This window comes from Chaetura pelagica, unplaced genomic scaffold (assembly GCF_000747805.2).
Source record: "Chaetura pelagica isolate M959 unplaced genomic scaffold, ChaPel_1.0 scaffold108, whole genome shotgun sequence".
Taxonomy (NCBI): Eukaryota; Metazoa; Chordata; class Aves; order Apodiformes; family Apodidae; genus Chaetura; species Chaetura pelagica.
Genome location: NW_009970718.1, coordinates 182,913 through 206,176, shown reverse-complemented (window position 1 = coordinate 206,176; position 23,264 = coordinate 182,913). Strand labels below are relative to the sequence as shown.

At 37.0% G+C, this 23,264-nt stretch overlaps 1 protein-coding gene across 1 annotated transcript in view; it reads right to left on the bottom strand.

Moving 5' to 3' along the window:
* DOCK4 (dedicator of cytokinesis 4) overlaps positions 1 to 23,264 on the bottom strand; it is a 172,069-nt gene that overhangs the window by 22,864 nt on the left and 125,941 nt on the right. The window contains exons 33-42 of the mRNA XM_010006294.1: positions 22,212 to 22,297; positions 17,274 to 17,300; positions 17,013 to 17,108; positions 15,282 to 15,342; positions 10,641 to 10,734; positions 5,866 to 6,014; positions 4,744 to 4,830; positions 3,069 to 3,173; positions 691 to 832; positions 1 to 67 (exon numbers count right to left, since the gene is read on the bottom strand). Coding sequence (XP_010004596.1) covers positions 1 to 67; positions 691 to 832; positions 3,069 to 3,173; positions 4,744 to 4,830; positions 5,866 to 6,014; positions 10,641 to 10,734; positions 15,282 to 15,342; positions 17,013 to 17,108; positions 17,274 to 17,300; positions 22,212 to 22,297 — 914 coding nt within the window. The remainder of the gene's footprint in view (positions 68 to 690; positions 833 to 3,068; positions 3,174 to 4,743; positions 4,831 to 5,865; positions 6,015 to 10,640; positions 10,735 to 15,281; positions 15,343 to 17,012; positions 17,109 to 17,273; positions 17,301 to 22,211; positions 22,298 to 23,264) is intronic.

Here is a 23,264-nt window from a genome sequence, read left to right as displayed (position 1 = left end):
GGAATGCCATTTCTCTGCAGGACTTCCTGGTTTTCTGGAATTGGTGTCACTGCATAAATCTGCAAATCTGTATGTGAAGAGTTAAGGCTATCTCACCTCATTCGTTAGCAAAGCATATTGACTCCTGAAGACAAAAGAAAAACTCTTTAAAAAAACAGTGTGTGTCATGAAATGTTTCTAGACTATTCATGGCTTGGGAAAGGAACCCAAGATATTTTTTTAGGGTTTGGTATTTCTTTGTACTGTTTTGTTGAAATTTTCATATTTATTTTTTAAACAGAGCTACTTAGATGGAATAGTACATGGAGTAAAGGGATTTAATGAAATACATCGTTACACACAAAATGTCATGCCATGATAACATCATGTTGTATTGTAACAACTTGAATTACTGTAACTTGAAATGATATACAATTATCACAGTGGTGAGTGCTCTACAAAGGTTTGTTTTTTTTGCTAAAGTAAGAATTTTAATAACCTGCCAAGGAATTTTTAAATAAAAATGACAATAATACAAAAAAAAAAATCCAAACAGAACCCTGTGACTTGTACAAATTGCAGGAAAATTAGCACGTACCATCTATTTCAGTGGAGGCACATTGTGATTGGTATCGGCTATAGGTGTACATACATTTTTTAAAAGCATGAAAGATGCAACTGCAGTGTGCAGGTTTGTGATTATGTGGATACACTGTGCTTCTGCCTGGAAGATGGTCTCATCTGGCTGATTGGCATGTTGCATAGCAATGGCATGTGGGAACTCGTTCAACATTCGCTGCTGGAAGGCCTCCAGCCTTTCATAGTCATGTCCTCGGCAAACAAATTCCTTATTCTGAGCAGAAGAGGAAAAAAACCACAAGAGCAAGTTATGTGAAAATAACTGGGTATCATTAGATAGATCCAAACACATGCTCTTAAACATAGACTTTCTGCGCAATTTTTACATAATTTTAAAAAGTAAAAGACAAGAAGCAAAGGGCAAGAATCAAAGTAAGAAATATAGATAGAATCGGCTATTTAGAAGGAAATTTTACCATACCAAGTATGTTTTAATCAAAAGTCTGGAAAAATTGAGTTATCATACTTAAGACTTTAATAAAACCTAAAAGGAGAAATTGTTCTTACTGGCTTTAAGTATGTCACTAACATAACATACCAGATTGTTAAAAAAAATTAACAAAAATAAAATGCAACAGACAGTTAAGACAATGAAATGGGCTGAAAGTCCTTTTCATTAGGAACTAGGAAACTTCACTTTAAAGTTATACAATTCTGAAGAAAAAGAATGCATAAGAAAATGGTAGAATGTATTCAATTTGTCTTATCCACTAAATGTTTATCAATTATCAGCCTGGTAAATTAAAATGATACAGTTTTTGAAAGAATACTCCTGGCTTCAACATAATTCCTTTTACATGCATGCCCACTATGAAGTTGCACCATTTATGCAACATGAATACAGACACCACATACATCTTACATTAAACATGAGATGCCTCAATTTGGAGTACTCATTGGAACCAGTCACTGACCATGGTGGTGCTGAGGGCTTCCTGTAGCTGTGGGCAGCCCTTTTTGGTTTGATTCTCCTTACACCCATTTGAAATAAGGAAATATCTTCACCATTTCTCTAAGAATGCTATCAAATGCATTTCCTATTAAAATCTGTACTAGAAAATTCTAAAAAGTCACTACTGATGAGTTCCTCTTGAAGCAGGTTTAGATAAAAACAACTGCTTTCCTCATAGTATCTTGACAACACTGACAGGAAGCATTGAATTCTGAGAGCCTGGACTTCTATGGAAATCAGTACACGAAATCAACTGCAATAGTGTTATTGTGCAACTACAAATTAAAATGTCAAAGCTTTATTTTGAAATTTTATTCCTTCCCTAGCAAACACAGAATTACAAACTGATTTGTCATAAAAAAATTAAATCAATTTTAAGTAAATTTTGAGGTGTTTGTTGTTGGTTCTGCAAGCATTCATCTATGGTATGTACATTTAACTTGGAAAATGCATAAATACTTCCTGGACAGATGCATAAGCGGTGAAAGACATACAGATCTGAAAGTACTGAACTACTGTGAAACTTCTTCCAGTACTTTTACTTTATCAGTTAACATTCTGTAATCTAACCATTAAATTATTAACATTTTCAAGTTGGTTTATACAGATGTTACACTGAGATGACTACTAGGTAATATAAAAAATTATGTGCCCATCAGACTCTTCTTGTGCATTGCTTTTAAAGGGGAATTTCATCCTACATTTACCATTTTGAATTGGTCATTTTCCTCACTGCAAAGGCAGAGAAAAATCAGGCTTTTTAGACCCCCACCACAGAACGGAGGTTTCTTCATTACTTATTTGAATTACCATAGGAAAAGGAGGTTAGATTACGATTGTAGTGGCTCCACAAATAAAATGGATTCTGCTCTCTTCCCAAGGTGACAGTCAATGCAGCTAAACCACTGCAGACTGTGGAAGAGGGAACAGTGTAAGCACAAGTAACGTTTTCAAGGGCACTTCCGTAATTCAACATCCAAGACTAATGTTCATGAGTAAGTCTTGTCATCTTTAGTACACTGATAATCAATGAAGCTCAGCATGTTGAATTTCTAAGCAATTTCAAAAAAATTGGAACTTGAGGATGTAATCACTTCAATGCTAAATAACTGACTGTCTCATAGTGAAGGGATACCTCTTCTGACAGCCGCTTTCTGAGCAGCCACCAGCAGAAATAGAACAAGATAAAAGGAACAAACTAACATGAAAAGAAGATGTTGGTCTGTGGAATAGGATAGGTGCATGGTTTCCAACATAAACAGGAATATTAAGTTTATGAGGGACTCTGGAAGCCTAGAATTTGTTGTTCCATTAGACAGGACCTTTGCTTAACCCTGAAAACATGAAGTTATTTCAATAATTACCAAAAATAACTCCCTCTTATCATAAGGTAAGAACTTGTATACGGTATGGTCAAATTTTTACATAGAGAAACTGATTATGAACGACAGCAAGAATTCCAGAATTACTCCATTCTGTTTATTTTCAATACACTTACTCTCAAGAAGAATGGGAACTTTTTCCCATAGAATCCAACTCTGAAAAATTCTGGCTCCAAACGTTGTTGATCCATAATTTTATCATACAAAGATGCTTCCATCATCTGGGTGAGATTGATAAGAAATGCAATTAGTGTTTTTTGGTAACATATTTTTACCTTAAGCTACTACAAGATTTCAGCACATTGCAGTGCATCCCTGAGCAACAATAAGGAATTCAGAAGTCTGAATGCATCTGATTAATTATATTTCTTAAAAACATGAAAGTTTCCAAGAATTAAAAAAAATAATCATTTTTAAATATGTTAAAGGGGTAAACTATTAGATTAATGACAACGTGCATAGATCTTCCATGAAAGATGAAAGTAACAGAAATGCAGTTTGAGACCTTTGACCATGTAATCTGCTAATCATCCTAACACATAGAAGTAGTGTGGTCAGTTTAGTCCAGAAAGTCCAATTTCCATATTCAGGAGAGTTGTGCCCAAATCATACCATATTTAGTGTCAAAAGATTTAGTGTCAAATATAAGTTCCTTTAAAAATCTTACATATGCAATTCCAGTCCCCTTTTTCTGATGATATTTCAACAAAGCACACTCTGTTCTTAAGTATTTAATACTGTGAAAAAAACCCAGTATTAGTCCTATTTAAGGTAATACAGACAGCTATTTAATGTTTATAGGATATCAGTTGCTGCCTAGTTATACTGCTATGAGAAATGCCTGCACCTCCATTTTTGGATTAACATAGGTGTCACAGACATAGTAGAAGGATATTTCGCAATTCAAACACAAACCACATTAAGTATAGTTAATTAAACATGCATACACTAATTATTTTATTCACATGATGATAGTCAGTTTTCTTTTGCTTACAGGATTCTGCCATTGGGATATTTAAATACATCTGGAATAAGCAGATCACAGGGAGACACATAGCTCTGTGTTCAGAATTTTACATAATGCTGTTAAGCAGCTCTGGATTAAGTATACTTCAGTCAGTCCAAGCAGCAACCATCCTACACTTAGAGAAAATTTAAAAAGATAGCTGTAATATAAAACTGAATCCATCAGAAGCAGACAAGAAAAGGGAGACTGAATAATCTTTAAAATATTAAAGTATCAGAACTTTAAAAAGTATTAGAAAGAACAAGGAAAGAAAAATGAGAGATATAGCAGAAAGTCTGTGCCAAGAAAGTTTCCTTTTGGCTATATGATATTGAAGAGACCACAATTTTATGCAGTGAATAAATAAATAAGCTAAGGTGTATGTTGCTTGTTGCAAGCTGTTTGCTTGCAACTACAACTGCAAAGATCCATTGCTGCTCCTAACAAAGGACTGCACAGATCTCCCCCCCCTGGATAAACTGCAGGAAATTGTGTACAACTGTGAATTTTTAATATAACTTTTCTGGATAAGCAGGCACACATAAGGATTGCTGTAGAGGTACAAACTTTCCAATATAGTTTATTTTCCCATTTTTCTTCTAAAAACTCACACTTTTTATAATTTTTATTGTATAAAAAAACCCCATAAGCTAAAAAATAAAGTTTGTGAACCAAACCTAAGGACAACTCCATGGCAAATTTAATTATTTTCTAGATAATATTTTATAACACAAACTAAAAAGCTTTTGGATCTCTGAGTGATCTAAAGTACTCAGGTACATTACCCTCATCTTGCTGAGGTTTCTGTAGTCATAGTAGCTCTCATACTGTTCTGCAATTTTCCTGCATAAGATAATGCCATTCTCCCAGCACTGCAAGCAAGTAAAAGAAGTTCAGTAATTTCAAAGCAACTCCTTGACAACTCATGATTATTAGTGGTCTATTCTTTCTATACTAAGTCATAGTTCCAGTAACTGAAAATTCAGTAGGCATACTGACAGCTGCTGAGTTCTATGGATTAATTCTTTGAAGGACTGAAAATATATTTAGAGACTTATTTAATAAATGATTCTTACAGGATTATCACTCCACAAGTCATTGCAAGAGTGACAGACATCTCTTTTTATATATGAGATTGATTTAAAACTGTATGATTTTTACTCTTAAAAACTATATCCTTAACATATCTTCCTTAATTTTTTTTAGATTAGAAAATAGTTCAGTGCACCATATAAATTAAATTTATAAGCTGATTACAGAATGTTTTGAAAAAATTGATTATCAATATCAGTTTGATTACATTTATTAGGCTTACATGGATATTACAGTAGTTACACAAAATTGCTTGTTTATCAGCAAGATAAATCAACACACAAAGTGTATATAAAATTCCAGACTACAGGGTAATTACTCTTGCTTAATTCAGAATAAGCATTCTCAGTGAAGACAATGAACTGTGATCCCCCAAACCCATTCCTTTTTAGAAATCCAGCAATTACTATTCTAAAAGATACAACATGATTTAGAAGGTGTAAACATAGTCCTTACAATCCAGACCCCTGAATTTTTTTCCTCACTTGGTCACTACGTGAATCTCATCAGCTTTATATGGCTCATGTTCAGCACCTTTAAAATGGGGAGATATTTTACTATCTTTTATAACACGCTTTGAAAGTTACAAAGTGAATTGCTATACAAGCGCAAAGCATTGTCACATGTAAGTGTGGAATTTCTAGGATATGAACACAGGATGAGAAGAAACCTACTGTGTCAACAGGTAACTGCTTCATCAGACAATGACAAATATTTCCTTTCTATATGAGAGAAGACTGCAACCCTGGAAATGATGTCCTAAAATGGACAAACCATCCTTTCTAGATCCACTCAGTTAAATAGGACTATTTTACCTTTCCCCTATCAAAGTTCTGAATGATGGTCAGATGGAGACACTCTTTACGTTGCCACTCTGTTTGCATGGGGTAGTTGAGAAATTCTCTCAGTGGCCGATCAGACCACTCCAAGAGCTCATCATACAGCAGGAGTGTGTAGGCAGCCTCTACAAGACAAATCATAGCACAATACTTAAGAACACCAAACAAATAGAACAGCCAAAGTACAAAGAAATGTGAATACTCTTGATGAGATGCACTTTTTAAAATGAGCAACTGATTTATTTCAAGCATGAGAAAGATGGCAGTGCTGGTTTTGGGCAGAGTTACTATCTACAGCTATAATAAATACAGCTTACATTTTCACACACTATTTAAAGTGGAATCACTGGGGCAGTTTTCCTGGAGTCTGACAATACAAAAGTGGACAGAGAGATGTAGAAACAGCTTCCTACTTAGCCCTAATGCTAAGTTCTTCCCTGCTGCTAAGGAGAAACTCTCAAAAGCTCTGCCGTCTGAACAAGGCAACAAGGACTGCAGGATGAGGAACATCAGTAGAGAAAGAGGAAAGAAGATACATAAGACTGGGGAAACAGTCCAAAAGAGATCAGGGCTGGGAGGGAAATGGAGAGGCAGGTATGTGTTTAATAAGACTCCATTCTTTCTAAAGAAATAAACCTCTCACAGGTGAGCCTTAACGCTCAACCATAACAAATAATTTAGAAGTGAACACTCGAGTTTGGTAGTTTTTAAAAATTATTTATTTTTAGGTTTGAAGGTAATCAAGCCTATTGCTGCTCTCTGGTCAGAGAACTGTGTAGCAATTTTTAGATCATGGTTGGTAGAATTTATCTGGGAACAAACAATTAATTTTCATTTAATTTAAAGAATTTTTCAGAAACAGTACACTAGAACTAGTATTACACAAATCTATTTGTTGCAAATTCAGACTTGAGCCAGTTACAAAACACCAGAATTACAACTAGGTAGGTTTAAGTTAGATATTAGGAGGAAATCCTTCACTGCAAGGGTGGTGAGACACTGGAACAGGTTGTCCAGGGAAGCTGTGGATGCCCCATCACTAGAAGCGTTCAAGGAGAGACTGGATGGGACTTTAACCAACCTGGTCTAGAGACAGGTGTCCCGGCCCACGCAGGGGAGTTGGATTATCTTTAAGGTCCTTTCCAACCCAAACTCTTCTATGATTGTATGATTATTATTATTCAAGTTAGTGTTCACAGTCTATTTTTCCACTCACTTTGCTGAAGTGAGTGAGTACAAAGATTGGCCATGTTCTGGAATACTGCACTGGGGGAAAAAAGTGCCTACTAGACTTACTTAACTGCAGGTTTTATAGGTTGTACATGAGGCAAAAAATAATAATGAAGTACTAAAGTACTTTTTATGTTAAGGCAAGTTTGCCCCAGACAACTATATCCTACTTCTGCCTCTTGCCATATGAGTTCCCATGAAACAGGTGGCCTAAGCCAAAACCGATTTTTTTTCACAGTAGCATTCCTCTTATGTGCTCAACTTAAGAACCTGTGGATGAAGAAACATCTCTGCAGCAGATGTTTGTGGGAGAGTGTATGTTGAATCCAAATGCTGTTAAATGCTAAGCATGGTGCAAAATTACACTGCACTGCAACACATGTGTGAGGGAGATGGACAGCACAGGCAATCTTAATTCTGGCATCACACAGCTTTCAGGCTGCTTCACTGGTAACAACCTTTGTCATAGTTTCAAACTACAGTTTGGTACTCAAAACATGCAGCATGTTTGAAAAATCCATAAGGTTGATAACAACAAATAATTCAAAATCATAATGAAGCAAAAGGCAGCAGAGCGTACGTGCATGTCAGGGTAGCTCACTGTGACCCTTCCTTTCTAACGTGGCATGTAAGTCCTTCATTTTGACAGATTTTTTTCTGCCATACCAATTTTTTTTTTTTTAAGTTATCATAAATATATCTAGAAGGTTTCTAAAATAAGAATGGCCATACTGGACAAAAGGTCTGAAGGGTCCCCTACTCAGCATCATGTCTGGCAGCAGCCAGTATAACGAATAACGTATTGATACCCCTGGGAGAAGACTGTAACTATTGGCTGTGCACCACAGTAAGGAGAGATAAACAGGGTTGACTCACGATGTGGGAAACTCAATTTATACAGGAAAGGTTCAGAAAACTAAACATTTCTAAGATGGATAGATACAATGACAATCCCATTACATTTCTCAGGTGACTGAGGGGACATTGGAGGAATCAGTGCATTTATGTGCTTCAGCTTCAAATGAGTTAGATTTATAGCTGTAACTGATTGCTGTGTAAAGAAAGATTTGAAGCTACACTTTATATCAAAAATTACTTTTTTTTTTTTTTTTTTTTAAACAGAGGATTATTAGAAACAGTCCTGTAAATCATACTATGAAAGGGAGGAAAATTATTTTCTGGGCAAGCTGACTTCATCCCTAGAATGAAACTATGCAGCTAGTGAATTAATGGTGTAAAATGTAGGAATACCACTGAAGTAGCAGACTTCCTTTTCCTACTCTTATGTGCTTTCGACCATTCGATTTACAAAATGTCTGTGTATTGTCACTAATTGACAAGGCAGGGCAATGGACTATTTAAGCCTTCCTTCAGGCTCTCATGGAAAAAAAAAAGCAGAAAAAAAAAAAAGCAGTGGAATTTACCAGAGCAAAGAATGCAAAAATCACAGATGTTAATGATAAATACAGAGGAAATACAACAAAGTTCTAGAAATAAATTTCAAGCAAAATACTGTTTAAAATAAGAATGGGTGGCAAAACTTTTTAAATAAATTAGGTTCCTATCACTGTTGAAGGTAAGCTGGACACATATTAGCAGCCAGCATGTAAAAGGGACTTAACATTGCCTAACAGTTAACAAGATCTGTTATGCAAAACCAGAAAATGAATAGTTTGCCAGAAATGCCAACTGTGGCATAGATACTGCTTGATAATCAAAGCTTCCTTGTGTCTCACTATTGCCAGGTCACATGAAGAAATTAAAATCTCTCCTTAATGTACCCTGCTATCTAATCTACACTTTAAACTCATGAACTGCAAAGAAATTTGGAAATTCCAAATGAAGGATTTTTCCTGTGGATGGCAGAGAAACGTAAGGAAATTTGCTGTGGCAGTAGGTACCTGTAGCCCACTTACTAGCAACCTCCAACCTACTAAACTGCTTTTAAGAAGAAAAAATTCTGGAAAGATTCTGAAGACATGCAGTTGCAATTGCAAACACTGAAGAAAAGATGGAGATACTATAAGGTCTGTTAAATATTTTGGCAACTAAGGACTGTTTAATTTAAAGAGATATTGATTTTATCTTCTCCAGCAATTATTGATGGAATGTGGTTACCCAAATCAAGTGTACTTTATGTATACACAACCACCATGCACATTATTTTCTTATTTCATTATTTAAAATATAATGGTCACCCCTGGCACTAAATTGGCACTGAGAAATCCTGGACGACAGTACTGCAAATGTGGTATGTGAAGATTCAGAAGTCATCAGCAAAGTGCTACACTTGTTACAGGTTTCAAGGTCTCTGTATTATCGCTAATGTGACCTGGTGTGAGCCAGGATGAAGCCAATTTTCTTTCTACCAATTTTTTTGCTTCAGTGAGCTCTCTTTTAACTAGGATAAGTTTTACAGCTAGTGGACTGATAACACTGGAATGTTTACATTACTACTGAGATGCCAAGGTCAGTTTGTTCTACCCAGTGAATCTGCAGCCATAGATACTGTCAGGAGTAGAAGAATCGTATTTGTAGCCCATAGGAAGGAATAGACTGGAGGGACAGCAAAATTGGCCAGAGATATTCCATCTATCTACATAAGCCCGGTTGGTGTAAGGTCAGAGATCACAACTTCCTTCCTGCTTCTTCTTCCTTTCTCTTTCATCCATGGGTGGCATTCAGGGAGGACTCCATCACCATTGATCCCCAGGCTCATGCAACCCTGACCCTCATTACTCTCCTCTCAGCTCCTGTCTCCTCTGCCGTTCTCCCCAGGAGCTCTGGGACTTTTCAGGACTGTTCGCAGCTCAGGAGATGCCATGGGAATTGCTGGGGTGGGGGGAGGCAATACTGTTTTGCACATTCCTGAACATACTTGTATATAATTGTATGTATTTTCTTTTATCATTACTGTTTAATTAAAGCAGTCTAGTTTAGTTTTCAATCCAGAAAGTCTCTCTCTTTTTCATCTCGCTCCTTTTCCTACCAGGGGGTAGGGGATCGAGAGCATTGTTGTGTCTGGTTTAATTGCCAATCCTGAGTCAAACCGTGACAAAGTGATGTGGGTCTTCCTTTATTTTTCTAACCTAAAAGTTAAGTTCTGAAACACAGCTGTTTAGAAACATCACACCAAATAGCTAACCAGCAGCATTACAAAAAAGTATATAGGCTCAGATACTACCAAATGTTCTCATAAAGACTTTCTCTAAAATCTACTCCTCTTGGGTGAAGAATGACCATATCACACATTTATTGGTAGTATATAGGATGTTTATCAATAGTATATTGGATGTATATCAAGAACAGTCATTTACATGCAACATAGGACAGCACAGCATGTAGTGGAGTTGTGGGGCTGAAGAAAAGCCATGTTTTGAGGGAGAGATCAATTGCACACAGAAACTCAGTTGTTGCCTGGGTCAGTATGTTTTGCACTGAGGATACAGCTTACAGGTTTGCAAAAGACTGTAAACCATGGATCAGTCCTAAATATCTTTTTCTAGTGTGTACTCAATTACCTGTGAAGTTTTGTGCTTTCAGATGTAGGTCATACAGCTTATGAATATAGCGAATATACATCTCTTCCTTGTTCAGTTCAGTCTTGTAAAAATTCTGCAATAAAATTGAATTTTGTAATGAAATGTACTAGTTAATAAATACGATAGTACTTACATAGGCAAGATTTCAAACATAATGCTCTACAAATACATGCATGGATTTTAAAGTTTCCCATGTACAAAAAGTGATTACACAGAACCGCAGTAACACAGTAAAAATAGTAAACAGAATAGTACATTTTCATAGTACATTTTCAGTAGACAAGTCAATATGCTTCTGAAAGTTGATTTTTTTCTAAATTCTCACATAAAATTAGAAGATAAACCTGACAGAACTGCAATTTGATGGTTCTTTCTTTATAAATACTAATCCATCCAAACGGTGCACCCACAGATCCTTAGGCCATTTAACATCTGGCTGAAAGCTGTATGTTGATTTTAAGATGCTAACAGCACTCTGACTTTTGTATTCATATTTTAAAAACACATCTACTGCCTGATATATCTTCCTGTGTCATAGCAAAATACCAGAAGGACTTTGGTAGCTTTATGAAGAACTATTCATTACTGTAAACAGCACAAACCAGAGTGAACAGTATCATTTCTTCAGCCCTAACTGATGCTGGGAACTGGTAACTCACGCACAGATATTGCACTCCATGACTGAAATGTACAAAGTTGCACTGTAAAGGAATATGCAGGACACAATTTCTAGAAGTGGCTGAAGATTTCTGGATGCATAACTGCTCATTGGTGTTACATGGATGAAATATGGAATGCAACATCAAAACTCTTAGTTGAAAACCTCTATTATTTATTTGCAAGCCCTAAAACAAAGTATGAAAAAGTTATAGGAAGAAGAGAACCCTATAGCTCTGTACATAATAATGCCATACTCACTAGGGATCCTGCTAGTCATATTTAACATTAAGGATATGTTTGGGTGAATAAATATGTATAGGATAGAAGAATTCAGCACTTGTCCTCATTAGCAATTAACAATTTCTGTTCTATTATTCAAATCACTTACTACTTTGTACTCTCAGCAAATGACCCCAATTTCCCCCTATTGTACAGTATTCCTATTATGTGGTACTGTTTCCTAAACTGAGTTATTATCCAAGAGAAAGGCGGGAGGAATGTTTTGAAAATATAAAAATAAAAACTTTATGAAGTACTTTTTAAGTAACTTGAGAAAATGGCTACGTATCAATAGGTCTGTAATGACATGCCCCCTTTAGGCCAATGTTCTTGTTCGGTTTGGTGGGTTTTTTGGTAGTGGGGAAAGGGCCACAGGAGTGGCTCAGATAAGAAGCTGAGAAGTTCCCCCCTGCTCCAAACCCAGCCAAAGAGTCATTAGAGGGACAATAGATGCTCCTCAGCGATTAACATACAAAAGAACTGATAGAACACCTGAGCAGAGCTAGCAGAGAAAGGGAGAAGAGCTGTGCTGGAGCAGAAGAGCTGTGCTGGGGAAGGAGAACAGTGCTGATGGTTGTTGAGGAAGAAGGTGCTCTAGCAGGAGTTTCCCTGCAACCCATGGCGAGATGGCAGCTGTCCCCCTGCATTCACGGAGGGACATGGTGAAACATTCCCTGAAGGCCCCAGGAGAGGTGAACTTGGCCAGTGGACTTGGATTTTGTGGCCAGTGGATTTGCTGCCTGTGGACTCTGATTACGCAGCTTTGGAAGACCCCAGTGCGAGGGGAGTTTGTTCCCAAAGCAGCCCGTGAATCTGTGGGAAGCCCAGGCTGGAGCAGCTCCGGACCTCGTGGGAAGGACTCATGAAGGAGAGGTTTGTGGAGGACTCTCTCCCATGGGAGGGACCCCGTGGGGAGCAGGGGAGGAATGTAAGGAATCCTTCTTCCTGAGGAAAAAGGAGCAGCAGGAACCATCAGCCTGTGAAATGACTCTAAACCCCATCCCCTGTCCCCCTGTGCCACTGGGGGGAAAGAGGGAGAGACACCGGGAACAAAGTGATTTTGGCCTGGGAAGAAGGGAGGGGTGGGGTAACATATGCAAGCCCTGCTCTTTGTGTGTCTGTGTCCTGTGCGTGTTTGACTGGTGTGAAATTAAATTATTATTTTTCCCCAAGTTGAGTCTGTTTTGCCCAGGACCTTAATTGTCCTTTGTCTCAACCCATGAGTCTTGTCCTCATCCCAGAGTGTGTGTGGGGGGTGGGGAGTTGAGTGAGTGGCCATGGGGCTGCTCCTTTGTTGTTGTGTTGGGCCCAAACCAAGACAGACACCATCTGCCTTTATAATCCAAGGACTTCTCCTTGCCTCCCATAAGGTGTAGATTTGGAACAGATGTTTCTCTTTAGAAGAGAAAATGAAAAAATACCTGGTTGTATGTTCATATTTACCTTTCTGAAATAAAGAATAATTTACAATACAGAATTGCAAGCAATAAAGCATAAAGATTAAGACAAAACCCAGCACTGAACTGCAGTACTAGACTTCTTGGCTCTTACCCCTAAATGCTCCAGCACTTGTCACAAGTCTAAACTATACGAATCAACGTGTGCTCTGAAGCTCTGCTCTGACAATGTGACAGACCACAGCAAGTCACAACTCAGGAAATACACCATGCTAATTAAGGTATCATGTGATTCTTCAACAAATTATTTCAAGATATAAAATATGACAGATGTAGTCTTCAAAAGGGGACATCATGTAAGAAGCTGACTTCCCTAATTAAAGATTTCCTAAGAAAAAACTGCTTGGAAACAACATTCAAACAGGCAATGTGAACATGTTTTACTTATATAACACGATGATATATGGCAGTGCAGAGTATCACAGGAAAACATCCGCTTTCCAAAAATAATATAACCTTTAAATTAATAGAAGATGAAGTATCAGTTAAATATCAAACCCCAATGAGGACCAGAGGTGCCTGAGAAAAACTCCTCAGTGAGTTACCAAAAGTTATTCAACATACCTTCAATGCTTTTGTACAACTCTGTGATGACAGAGTTCTTTCATTAGAAGTTAAATTTTCAAACTGAAGTTAAATGGTTCTTAAGCATAAGGAACTAACTCCATTAGACAACTCTCAAACCAGCTTTTCCAAATAATCATTTCTAATGTGAAACCTACTCCAGATGTCCAGAGGGTGGGGAGAGTAGGAAAAAAGTTCCTACCTTCTCCTTTCATCTACATTATTGCTGCTGGTGTATACTCCTCCTGCATATTTCATGATGTGGCATAATTCTAGGTAATTTGAGAACCTGGTAAACAATTCTATTTTCTGGAAGAACAGCATATACCTCTATGGCAAAATAATGTAAAAACTATTTTTTCATGCCTTATCTTTAGAAGTCAGAATACCTTCAAAGTAGTGGTGAAAAAAGGAAGTATTGCTTCCTCCTCTGGACTTCAAATAATTTTAACATTAAACATTCCTCTGATTACTTGTTGCATGAAACATGGTTTGAGATGAAGCAAATGTCTTACAACTACTTCTGTAATTGAAATTTTCTTTTCGAAATTTAGCATTAATTGTTTCTCTGGTGTGCCAAATACTTTTTCTCTTTGCGTGAAAATTATTAGGATTTGAAATATTTAGCCTGTTTGAGTCATTGAAAATCCCATTATAAAGCATGATGAGGCTTTGGGTGTTTTAAGTATTTGAATTTTTTTTTTTTTTGCGCAAATCTTGGATGATATGCTAATAATAGTTTAAAAACTCCTTAGTGATATTGGATGAAAATAATCCAGGTGCTTTACAGAATTCAGATCATGCCAGATATTCTGACAGAAAGCCAGCTGCTCTATGGCTACATAGTAAACATCACTATTTAGCGAGCACTGTTTTCTTCCAGAAGAAATCCTTTATTCTCTTATGTATAAATGCTACTTAGAAGTGATACCAAATTGTTTCACTGACGTCAAAAATGCAGAATTACAAGTCAGCTTATTCTGTTTTTTCTCTGCTAAAAATACAGCTTTCCAAAACATTCACCATGAAAATGGAAACTTTCAAAGGTTAACAGAAGTCAATGAACTTGTGTGTGGAAACCGGCCTAGAAGCAAAATGCACCTTGCAAAAAAAACCTAAATGTTTTTTTCATACGAAGAATTTGCAGTGTTGGTTTGTTGTAATTATGATAACTTGACAAGAGGAGTTCTTGAGCAGCATTTCTGGCTCTTTTATTGGGAAGTGAACAGATAGCCTGTAGTCTTCAGAAGATACCCCACACTGTATGTCATAAGAGCCAACTTGTGTCAGTTATTGGGGAAGAAGAGAAACAGAACGGATCACACGTTTAGTTGGTTTTGGGAGAGTAGGAAAAGCCTGTTTGTTTCTATGAACTCAAGAGACCATTAATTTGGAAAATACTTTGGTGTATATTGCCCAGTAGGAAGAGACTGAAAATTGAATAAAGCATTATTAGAAATCTCTCAGAGCCAAACGACAGAATGCCAAGGAAGAGTAACATCCCGTTGGATGAATTTCAGTGATCATAAGTGCAGCATTATTTTATCAACTTCTGCTCAAACTGCATCAAGAAGCAAAGTACCTCCTATTCAAACGTGTGGCTGTACACTAGAAAATGCTCAACTGAAATCAAAAAGGGAAGAAAACATATTATACAAACCAATAGGCTAACAGTGCAGCCAATCTTTTTGCCATCCACTTCTCCCATTTTCATGCAGTCCCTAAAACAGAAAGTTATGAAAGTCAAAGGTAATGATATTTATCTTCTTACAGTGCAGCAAACCTCAGAAAACAGACATATTTGGCTTAGCAAGCTGACTGGTATGATGCAACCCAAAGGCATCTGGGTAAGCAGCTGACCTAGGTGTGTAAGGGATTTCATTATTCCTTTTCTTGTCAAGAAACTAAATGTTTTTTTCTGGCTTTGTCACTGACTTGCTAGGTGACTGCTGGAGAATAGATGGTTTCTTCATATGTTGTGCTAAAATCAAACCAGCAGAAGCCAGCATGGCTGCCAGAAGAGGCAGCCCTGCTCCCCTCCTGCTCTCAGACACTCCTACCCAGTCCTGAAATGCTGCCTGCACAAACATCAGGAGAGATACAGGTTTGGCAGCATCTTTTACTGGGTTACTTTTAGCATATGTCAGTTAGATCACCAAAGTGCAGCACAAACACTCATGTTGGCAAAAGGAAAAGGGTGATATGAACACGGATGAGTCTGCTTTCGTCAGAGACTGTATACATCTAAATTGGTCATAGAATTACAGCATTAGCTCCTCCTTTGTGAAGAAACAGAATGACATTGACATCCCCTGGAAAATGCTCCAAGTTCCACCAAAGTTTCCTTAGTTCCATTTTATAATTAGTATCATTTATTGTTTCAGGAGGCAGCAGATCAAAAGTGAAAAGTTCAAATGGAACCACACAAAGCTTGATTATCACAAAGAGAAAGCCAGTCTCAGTATAACCATACTGGAGTAAAAAAATAACAGGCAGACAGCACCATGCAGTCACTGAAAGAAATTTAATATAATTTAAAAATATTCTTGCATACTTGAGCTAAGCAATCGTTCCAAATACTCTCACAGTATGCATAATTGTTTTGAAAGATGTTGGATTGAGAGCCCTGGAGGTTGTAATTCAAGTCAGGCTTCTAGAACTTAGGAGTTAATTATGTCTTATTGTTGACAAAATAGCTTTGCTTTCAAACTCTCAGTGAGGATAGCAAGTGCAATACCAGGTCTTACCTTGTGTCCCCCATGAAATCAAGGGAAAAAAAAACAAAACACTTAAGCTCTACAAAGTGATAGGCAGTAAGTAGGACTAAACTGAAATCTGAAATTTCTACATAGACTTCACAAGTGACTGAGAAAATCCTTTAGCCTCCCACTCCTAAAAGGTCTCTTTTTTCCCTCTTATTAGTCTCTTATTTCCTTCTCCTTTGTACATGTGGTACAGTCAGATGTGAGCTTCTCACCCAGAGATCATATCTTTGTATACATACTTACTGTGCTGGCTGACACTACAGCAAAGCATGATTGACACAGTGATAAGAATTTTACATATTCTGTAAAACAACTGTCAGGTGATTAGTATTGAGCTCTTTGTCTCCAGACAGACTTGACTCACCAACCTCCTACCAAAAGTTGCTACATTCCTTGACAGGAAACTTGTGCAGGCCACTGGATTTTCATACCATGGGGAGGCTATTTGGTTTGTTTTCAGCCAGCTTGTTTCATTTCCCTGTTGACTAAGGCAGCTGTTGTCAGAGATTCCGAGCAGGTACAGTTGATGTGTCCATGTGCAGTCACCATTTGCATAAGATCACCATATTTGCCTCCTAAAATTTTGCAGATGACAACCCTACTCATTAATTATGGTAATTACTCACCTGTAGTCCAGTAACCTCTCCATAAGGCGAGTCACAGTGGCAATTAATGAAACGCCACTTTCCCTCCATGTTTCCCGTTCAATTTTCTTCAGTAAACTGAAAAAAAAAGAAGCCAGAACAATTTCACCGTTTATTTTTAACTGTCGCTATGACAACCAATCTGCTCTTACCAGTACCTAATACCTTAGCAACATCTTCAGTAGTTAGGTTTTCTTTTACAAACACCCTCCCAAGAAGAACAATTTGCAAACAATGTCTTACCTAGGATAAGGACCAAAAAGTGGAATTCTAGTCCAGGAAGCATTGACAAAACAAATGATTTTCATATTAGCTGCATCGAGTTAAAATATATCAAATAACTAATTTTCAGAATATATTAATATCCCAAGGACTTAGCAGAACTCTTACAAAAAATTCATATATTAATTTAATATTGATACATCAGAAAATGGGGAGTTTAAAGATGCACCTAGAAAATAAAATTTATCAACTCAATATAGCTTAATCAGACCTCAACTTTTTAACAAAGATTTTTCCTCCTCTCTTAATTTTCAGCATGCCTGAAATTTAAGTATGAGGAAGAGATTTTAATAAGACTATTTCCTCTTTTCACTTAATATTTCCTTCTGATAATATAGTATCATGCATGTGTAAAATTCCATTACCGTAAATTGTCACGAGATTCTTTATTTAAAACTGTTGTGTTGAGAACTTACACTAATGTAAATGTAGATTACACATAGAAGTGAAAAGATTTCAAAATGGCGTTGCAAGCAGAGCTGTCAATAAAATTATGCTTATTATTACTTTCTGTTACAGGCCTCTGATTTTTCACTGCTTAAGTTTAACAAACGTTAATAATTTGGACATGAATTTCCAGTATTCCCTCCTGAGAATAAACAAGGAAATATTTCTCTACAGAGATGTGTTACTTTTATGCTTTGGTGCAGGACCTCAGACAGATGATATATCCATGGAGATATTCTAGTAGTCTCCCTGAAAATGCATTCAGGTATGGTTTACCTAGAAGTCTCTGAACACTACCACATCCATATAATCAGAGGTTTTTGGAGAGTTGTTAACAGCATCTCCAAACCTTCTGTATGCAGTGGGCAAGCTGTCAGCTCCACTGACCTTCATCTATACTGAGCATGTTCAGTCCCATAAAACTCCTACGTCCAAATTTCACCAAACATATACCAGTGCCCAATAACTCCTACATGCCAACTGCACTAGCTATACACTCCAGCTCTGCTCAGCTCCTTGCATACAGGGAGATGTCACAGATGCAATTCTGCAAACTAATTCAACCTAAATGAAGCTGTACTCTGCTGGAAGCAAGGAGGAAATACTGATCTTCATTCTACACCTTATATTGATCTTAGACTCGCTACTCTTTAGGAAGCAATCATATGTCTTTCCTTCACATTCAGACTGGCTACCTGTCATTGCTAGCAGAGACAGCTGACAAGGCCATCCTGAACCAGAAGAGGCTGAAGTACTAATATGATATCTCTGCCTTCCATTCAGAACGCACAGGCACATTCAATTCACTTTTAAGCCCCTTACATTCCTTTCCATATAATTTTTTGTACATAACAAGAAATAAGAGTAGAGCCTGTTACATTATTAAGCATGGATTTCTGCACTGATTCTTTTTTGTCAGTTAAGCAATTCCATGACTTGTCTCCTGATGCTTGCCTCCCCCTTTCTACCATACGTCCTTCACCACAATGAACAGAACAAACACTCAGAGTGAAAGAGCTACTGAAATGTATCTCTTGGCTTCTTCATGGCTCTATCCAGATAGAATTAAATTCCTGATTCAGGTCCTAAACCACAGCCAAGATGCTATGTTCTACAAAGCACTAGGGGGGATAATTCACCCCTATCCATACTACTATAACCTAACATCAGGGGTCACCTGAATAATTGTGGGGTTGGTTTGGTTGGTATTTTTCAGTCATGGATTCTCAGGAAAAAGAGAGTAGAGTGGGAATTGAGAGGATCAGAGCTGTCTGGGGAGGAACACCAGGCTTACATTCATGTTCAGGTGACCTCAACCATGTAGCAAGTGGATTTTATATGCCTAAGCCACAGAGTTATTTAGACAACTCACAGGCATCTAATCCTAGAGGTGTCTTAAAACATCTGGATGTCTACTTAGGAGTACAAAGTCTTCCAGGTACCTTATTACAGCCAGAGGTTCCCTCAACTAGCCAGATGGGTCAAAGTCAAACTTTGCTGCAAAAGTTCAGAGATCATTGAGGAGATACCCGAACCCCACAAAAATATTCAGAGAGTTCTGAAAGAGTCTAATAGACTGGGCAGTGCTGGATTCAGTCACATAATCAGGGGAAGAAATTAAGATGACTGAAGACAGCAACAGGAGAGGTAGCACTCATCACTTTTTATATCATAGCTACATGACTAGAGAAATCACCCACAAACCGGCCGAGCTCAGTATTTAATGCCTGCTCAGTTTGAATGTCAGGTCCATTTCTTCAAAGGGAAGCCTCATTGTCAGACCCCCAGTGGAGCTCACTAGCCCAGGTTTTGTGCTTCAGTAATGTGGCCACCTAACTGCCAAACCTGAAATGCCTCGTGTTAAGCCAAACTGGAATGCAGCTACAGAAGCTCTAAACTGGCAATTCCCAACAGATTTAGAACAAAAGAGCTACTTAAGTATATCCCTTGGCTTCCAACTCATTAATAAAGTGAAATAATTCTTTTTCCTGTGCTAATTAACTCAGTAATTCAATTGCAACGTAACAGTGTAATTGTAGGTCAGGACACCTTCCATATCCCAATTACACCAGATGCCAATTACATCTAGTTTCTCATGACAGCAAAATGTTCAGTGCTCCATGCTTTGCAGCTCTTCAAATGACACCAGAAGCTGATCACTGAGTGGTCACATTCAAGTCCCTAGAAAGACACTGATTCAAACCAAACAGCAGTTATCCTCCCTCTACTTTCACTTTGTCTTTTTCATTTGAAAAAGACCATTTTATAATTAGTGAATTCTAAGGACATAGTAGCTTAGATATGTCTAGAGATGCTTATAATTTGTCCTTGAAAACAGATTATGTTAAAGGCAAAGATGCAGTGATTTTTTCGGGGGAAAAAAAAAAGCAGTTAATGTCGATTGAAATTATTTTTTTTTGATTCACACAAAATAAACAAAAAGTATGACAAAACCTTGAAGTATCACACCCACTGCAGTACTAGACTGTATCCAAAGTAGTCATGTGCATCCCCTTGGCTCCCAGCTGTACCCAGCCAAATCAACTATGCCAAATCTTCAGAAATATCAGGAAATGTATTGCAGCCTTTCCTGTCAATTAAGACTACAAAACCACTGCTTGCTGTAAAACTACACTGCTGTTTCACAGTCCTTGGGTACATACCACACCTCTGTAACATCAACCTAAATAAGTATGCTTTCTTGCCCCATCTAAAGGCAAACTAATATTGTTTAATTTAAATTACCCTTGCATTCATCTCCCAAAACTGGTCCTCTTATTTTAATAATTTTCACTCACATACACTAGAACACCATGTCATCCTCCATTTTAGATTAGTATCTTCTGCAAGGTGTCCTCTTGAGAGGTGTTAGTGTATGGAGTCAAATCAAACTCAGATAAAAAACTAAGGATAAACACCATTTTTGCTTAAGCTGTAAGTGAACTCGAGCAGTTCCTCTGAAATTTCCCAAGGAGTTTTGTTCTAACTTGATATCCAAGAACAGAAACAACAAGTACACTGATGCTGTGAGACATTTTACAATTTAAATTACTAATGCTATGTCTTCAGCATTTAGACTTAGAAAAGGTTCTCACCAAGTTTCACTGTATCTTATTTAACATTCCTAGTTTAACTCAAAACTGGAAAAAAAATAAGGAACTGTATTTCATACCAATATGCTTTCTTATAGAATTTTAAGTTATTTCAGTGACAGACATCCTGATGTATTTTGCACATGAGAATTCATGTATAATTCTTTTTTTAATTTGAGCTTTTCCCTTAATGACTTGATTTTGATGTTAGAATACTGTGTTACTGAAGTATTTTAATTGTCTTACCTTTTAGTATCTTTACTCAGATTATGAAAAATGTCATGTATAATTACAAGAAAGTTCTGATTTAGCATACTGTACTGTTGTTTATTTATTCATTTTCATAATATCCTGGCATTTCTCTACCCACTTTCTGCTTCTGGAAATGATAAATATTTAGGAACTCTGTATTTTTCAACTCAATATGATTACATTTTTATATGTTTGCCAATTCACAGACACTGATACCTGAGTGCTGTTATTTAGGCAAAGACAACAGACCTAAAACTAATACTTAAAGAAGCAGGATTTTTTTTTAGGAATGGTTAAGAAGCAATATAAACAGGAAAAGATCAGGTCTTTAATAGCACTGAAGAATACACAGCTTGGAATCCTGAAAAGGGACATTACACCTACTAAACACACCAGAAATAAGTGAAATCTTCCACATGTAATTGAGTTCTGAGGAACAACAGAGACAGAGTTCAGTCAGTTATTTTGTACCTGTACTCTGTGATAATCGTTTATTTCAGTGAATGAGAAAACCTATGGGGAACCTTGGGAACTTCAGAGTTATTGTTATCTTTTCCTATTAGATTTCAGTGATATATCTATCATTTACCAAAATACACTAAAAGCTTAACAGTAATTTATAAAAGAAAAAAATAAAATAAAATATGAGAATTAAAATAGTATACATCAATCAAGAAATCAACAAGTGACATTACACAGATGAGTACAAGTTTCCAGCAACATAAAATTACTATTAAACAGGTTTTGGGTGAATTCTCATGCCTTGTTTTCAAAACACTCCATTTGAGCTCTACCTGCACTGTATGCAATTATGAAGCTTTTCTTGCTTTTCTGATTTTAAAATTAGTAGGTTGAGAAAAAGAACATTCTGTGAAACAACAGATTTAGCCTTTCCCAATTATAGCTGTGTGCAAGGAAGGGGTATAGCCAGACTTTACAGACACCATACAACACCATAACATGTTTTCTTCCTCAGATTTTCAGGGCGAAAAAAGAAAGGAAAAAAATGAGTTTCACAGCTGTTTTAAGCCTTACTTCTCTACAACATTAGCATCTGACACAACCAACTGAACTCGAGGAATTAGCGCAATATAAACATATTACTCACATACTGTTGAAGAGCTCTCGGTAGGTTTCGTCACCTTTACCTTCCGACATTAGGCTGTCCAGTTTGTCAATCAGTTTTGCTTCCACCTGCAACATATAAGTGTGGTGTAAACAGCTTCTTTTTCCTTTAATGAGAAAAGTGAGGAAAGATTTGTTTTTATGCAAGGGACTTTGCTAAATGTATTTCTTTGAATTACTGGTCAATCATGCAAATCTGATAAGTCACTTCATCTCTTTGAAGCTGTTATAGTTCCCAAGGTTTGTGGGGTTTTCTTTTTTTGATGGGGTGGTGTTTTGCTTTTTTTTTTTTGAGGGAGGGAGCTAATTTAAATTAGCAAACGTGACTTTAAAACTAAGGCTGGGTAGCATTTGCTGCTGCTAAGGGAGTTATCTATTTATGGAGTCAGCAAGGGACTTTGCTAAATGTATTTCTTTGAATTACTGGTCAATCATGCAAATCTGATAAGTCACTTCATCTCTTTGAAGCTGTTATAGTTCCCAAGGTTTGTGGGGTTTTCTTTTTTTGATGGGGTGGTGTTTTGCTTTTTTTTTTTTGAGGGAGGGAGCTAATTTAAATTGAGCAACGTGACTTTAAAACTACAGGCTGGATAGCATTTGCTGCTGCTAAGGCAGTTATCTATTTATGGAGTCAGACAAAAATCACACAGCCCAAATAAATTGCCTGAATTCTCGCTGCAGGGCTGTAGCCACAAGCCATTTTCTTAGACTTCAATTAAAACATCATCTTTTCTGATGTGGACTCCATATTTTATAAATTGTTTTTTTATAAATGTCTGTACTGTTCAGACAACCTGGGGGCTCAGACTTACTTCCCCAACCTTCCTTACCTCTCAATTTATTTGGTTAAAAATCAAATTTGCTGGATTTATGTATTCACTATCAAAGAAACTTACAGACCATATCTGGTGCCTAAGGACTCCTTCAATGCATATTCTTAAGTGTATTGATCATAAAAAAATTAGAGGTGAAGCTACACTGTGTGTTAATATTTCAAAGCTTCTTTTCAGCAGTAATGTATTAGCAGCCGCTAACC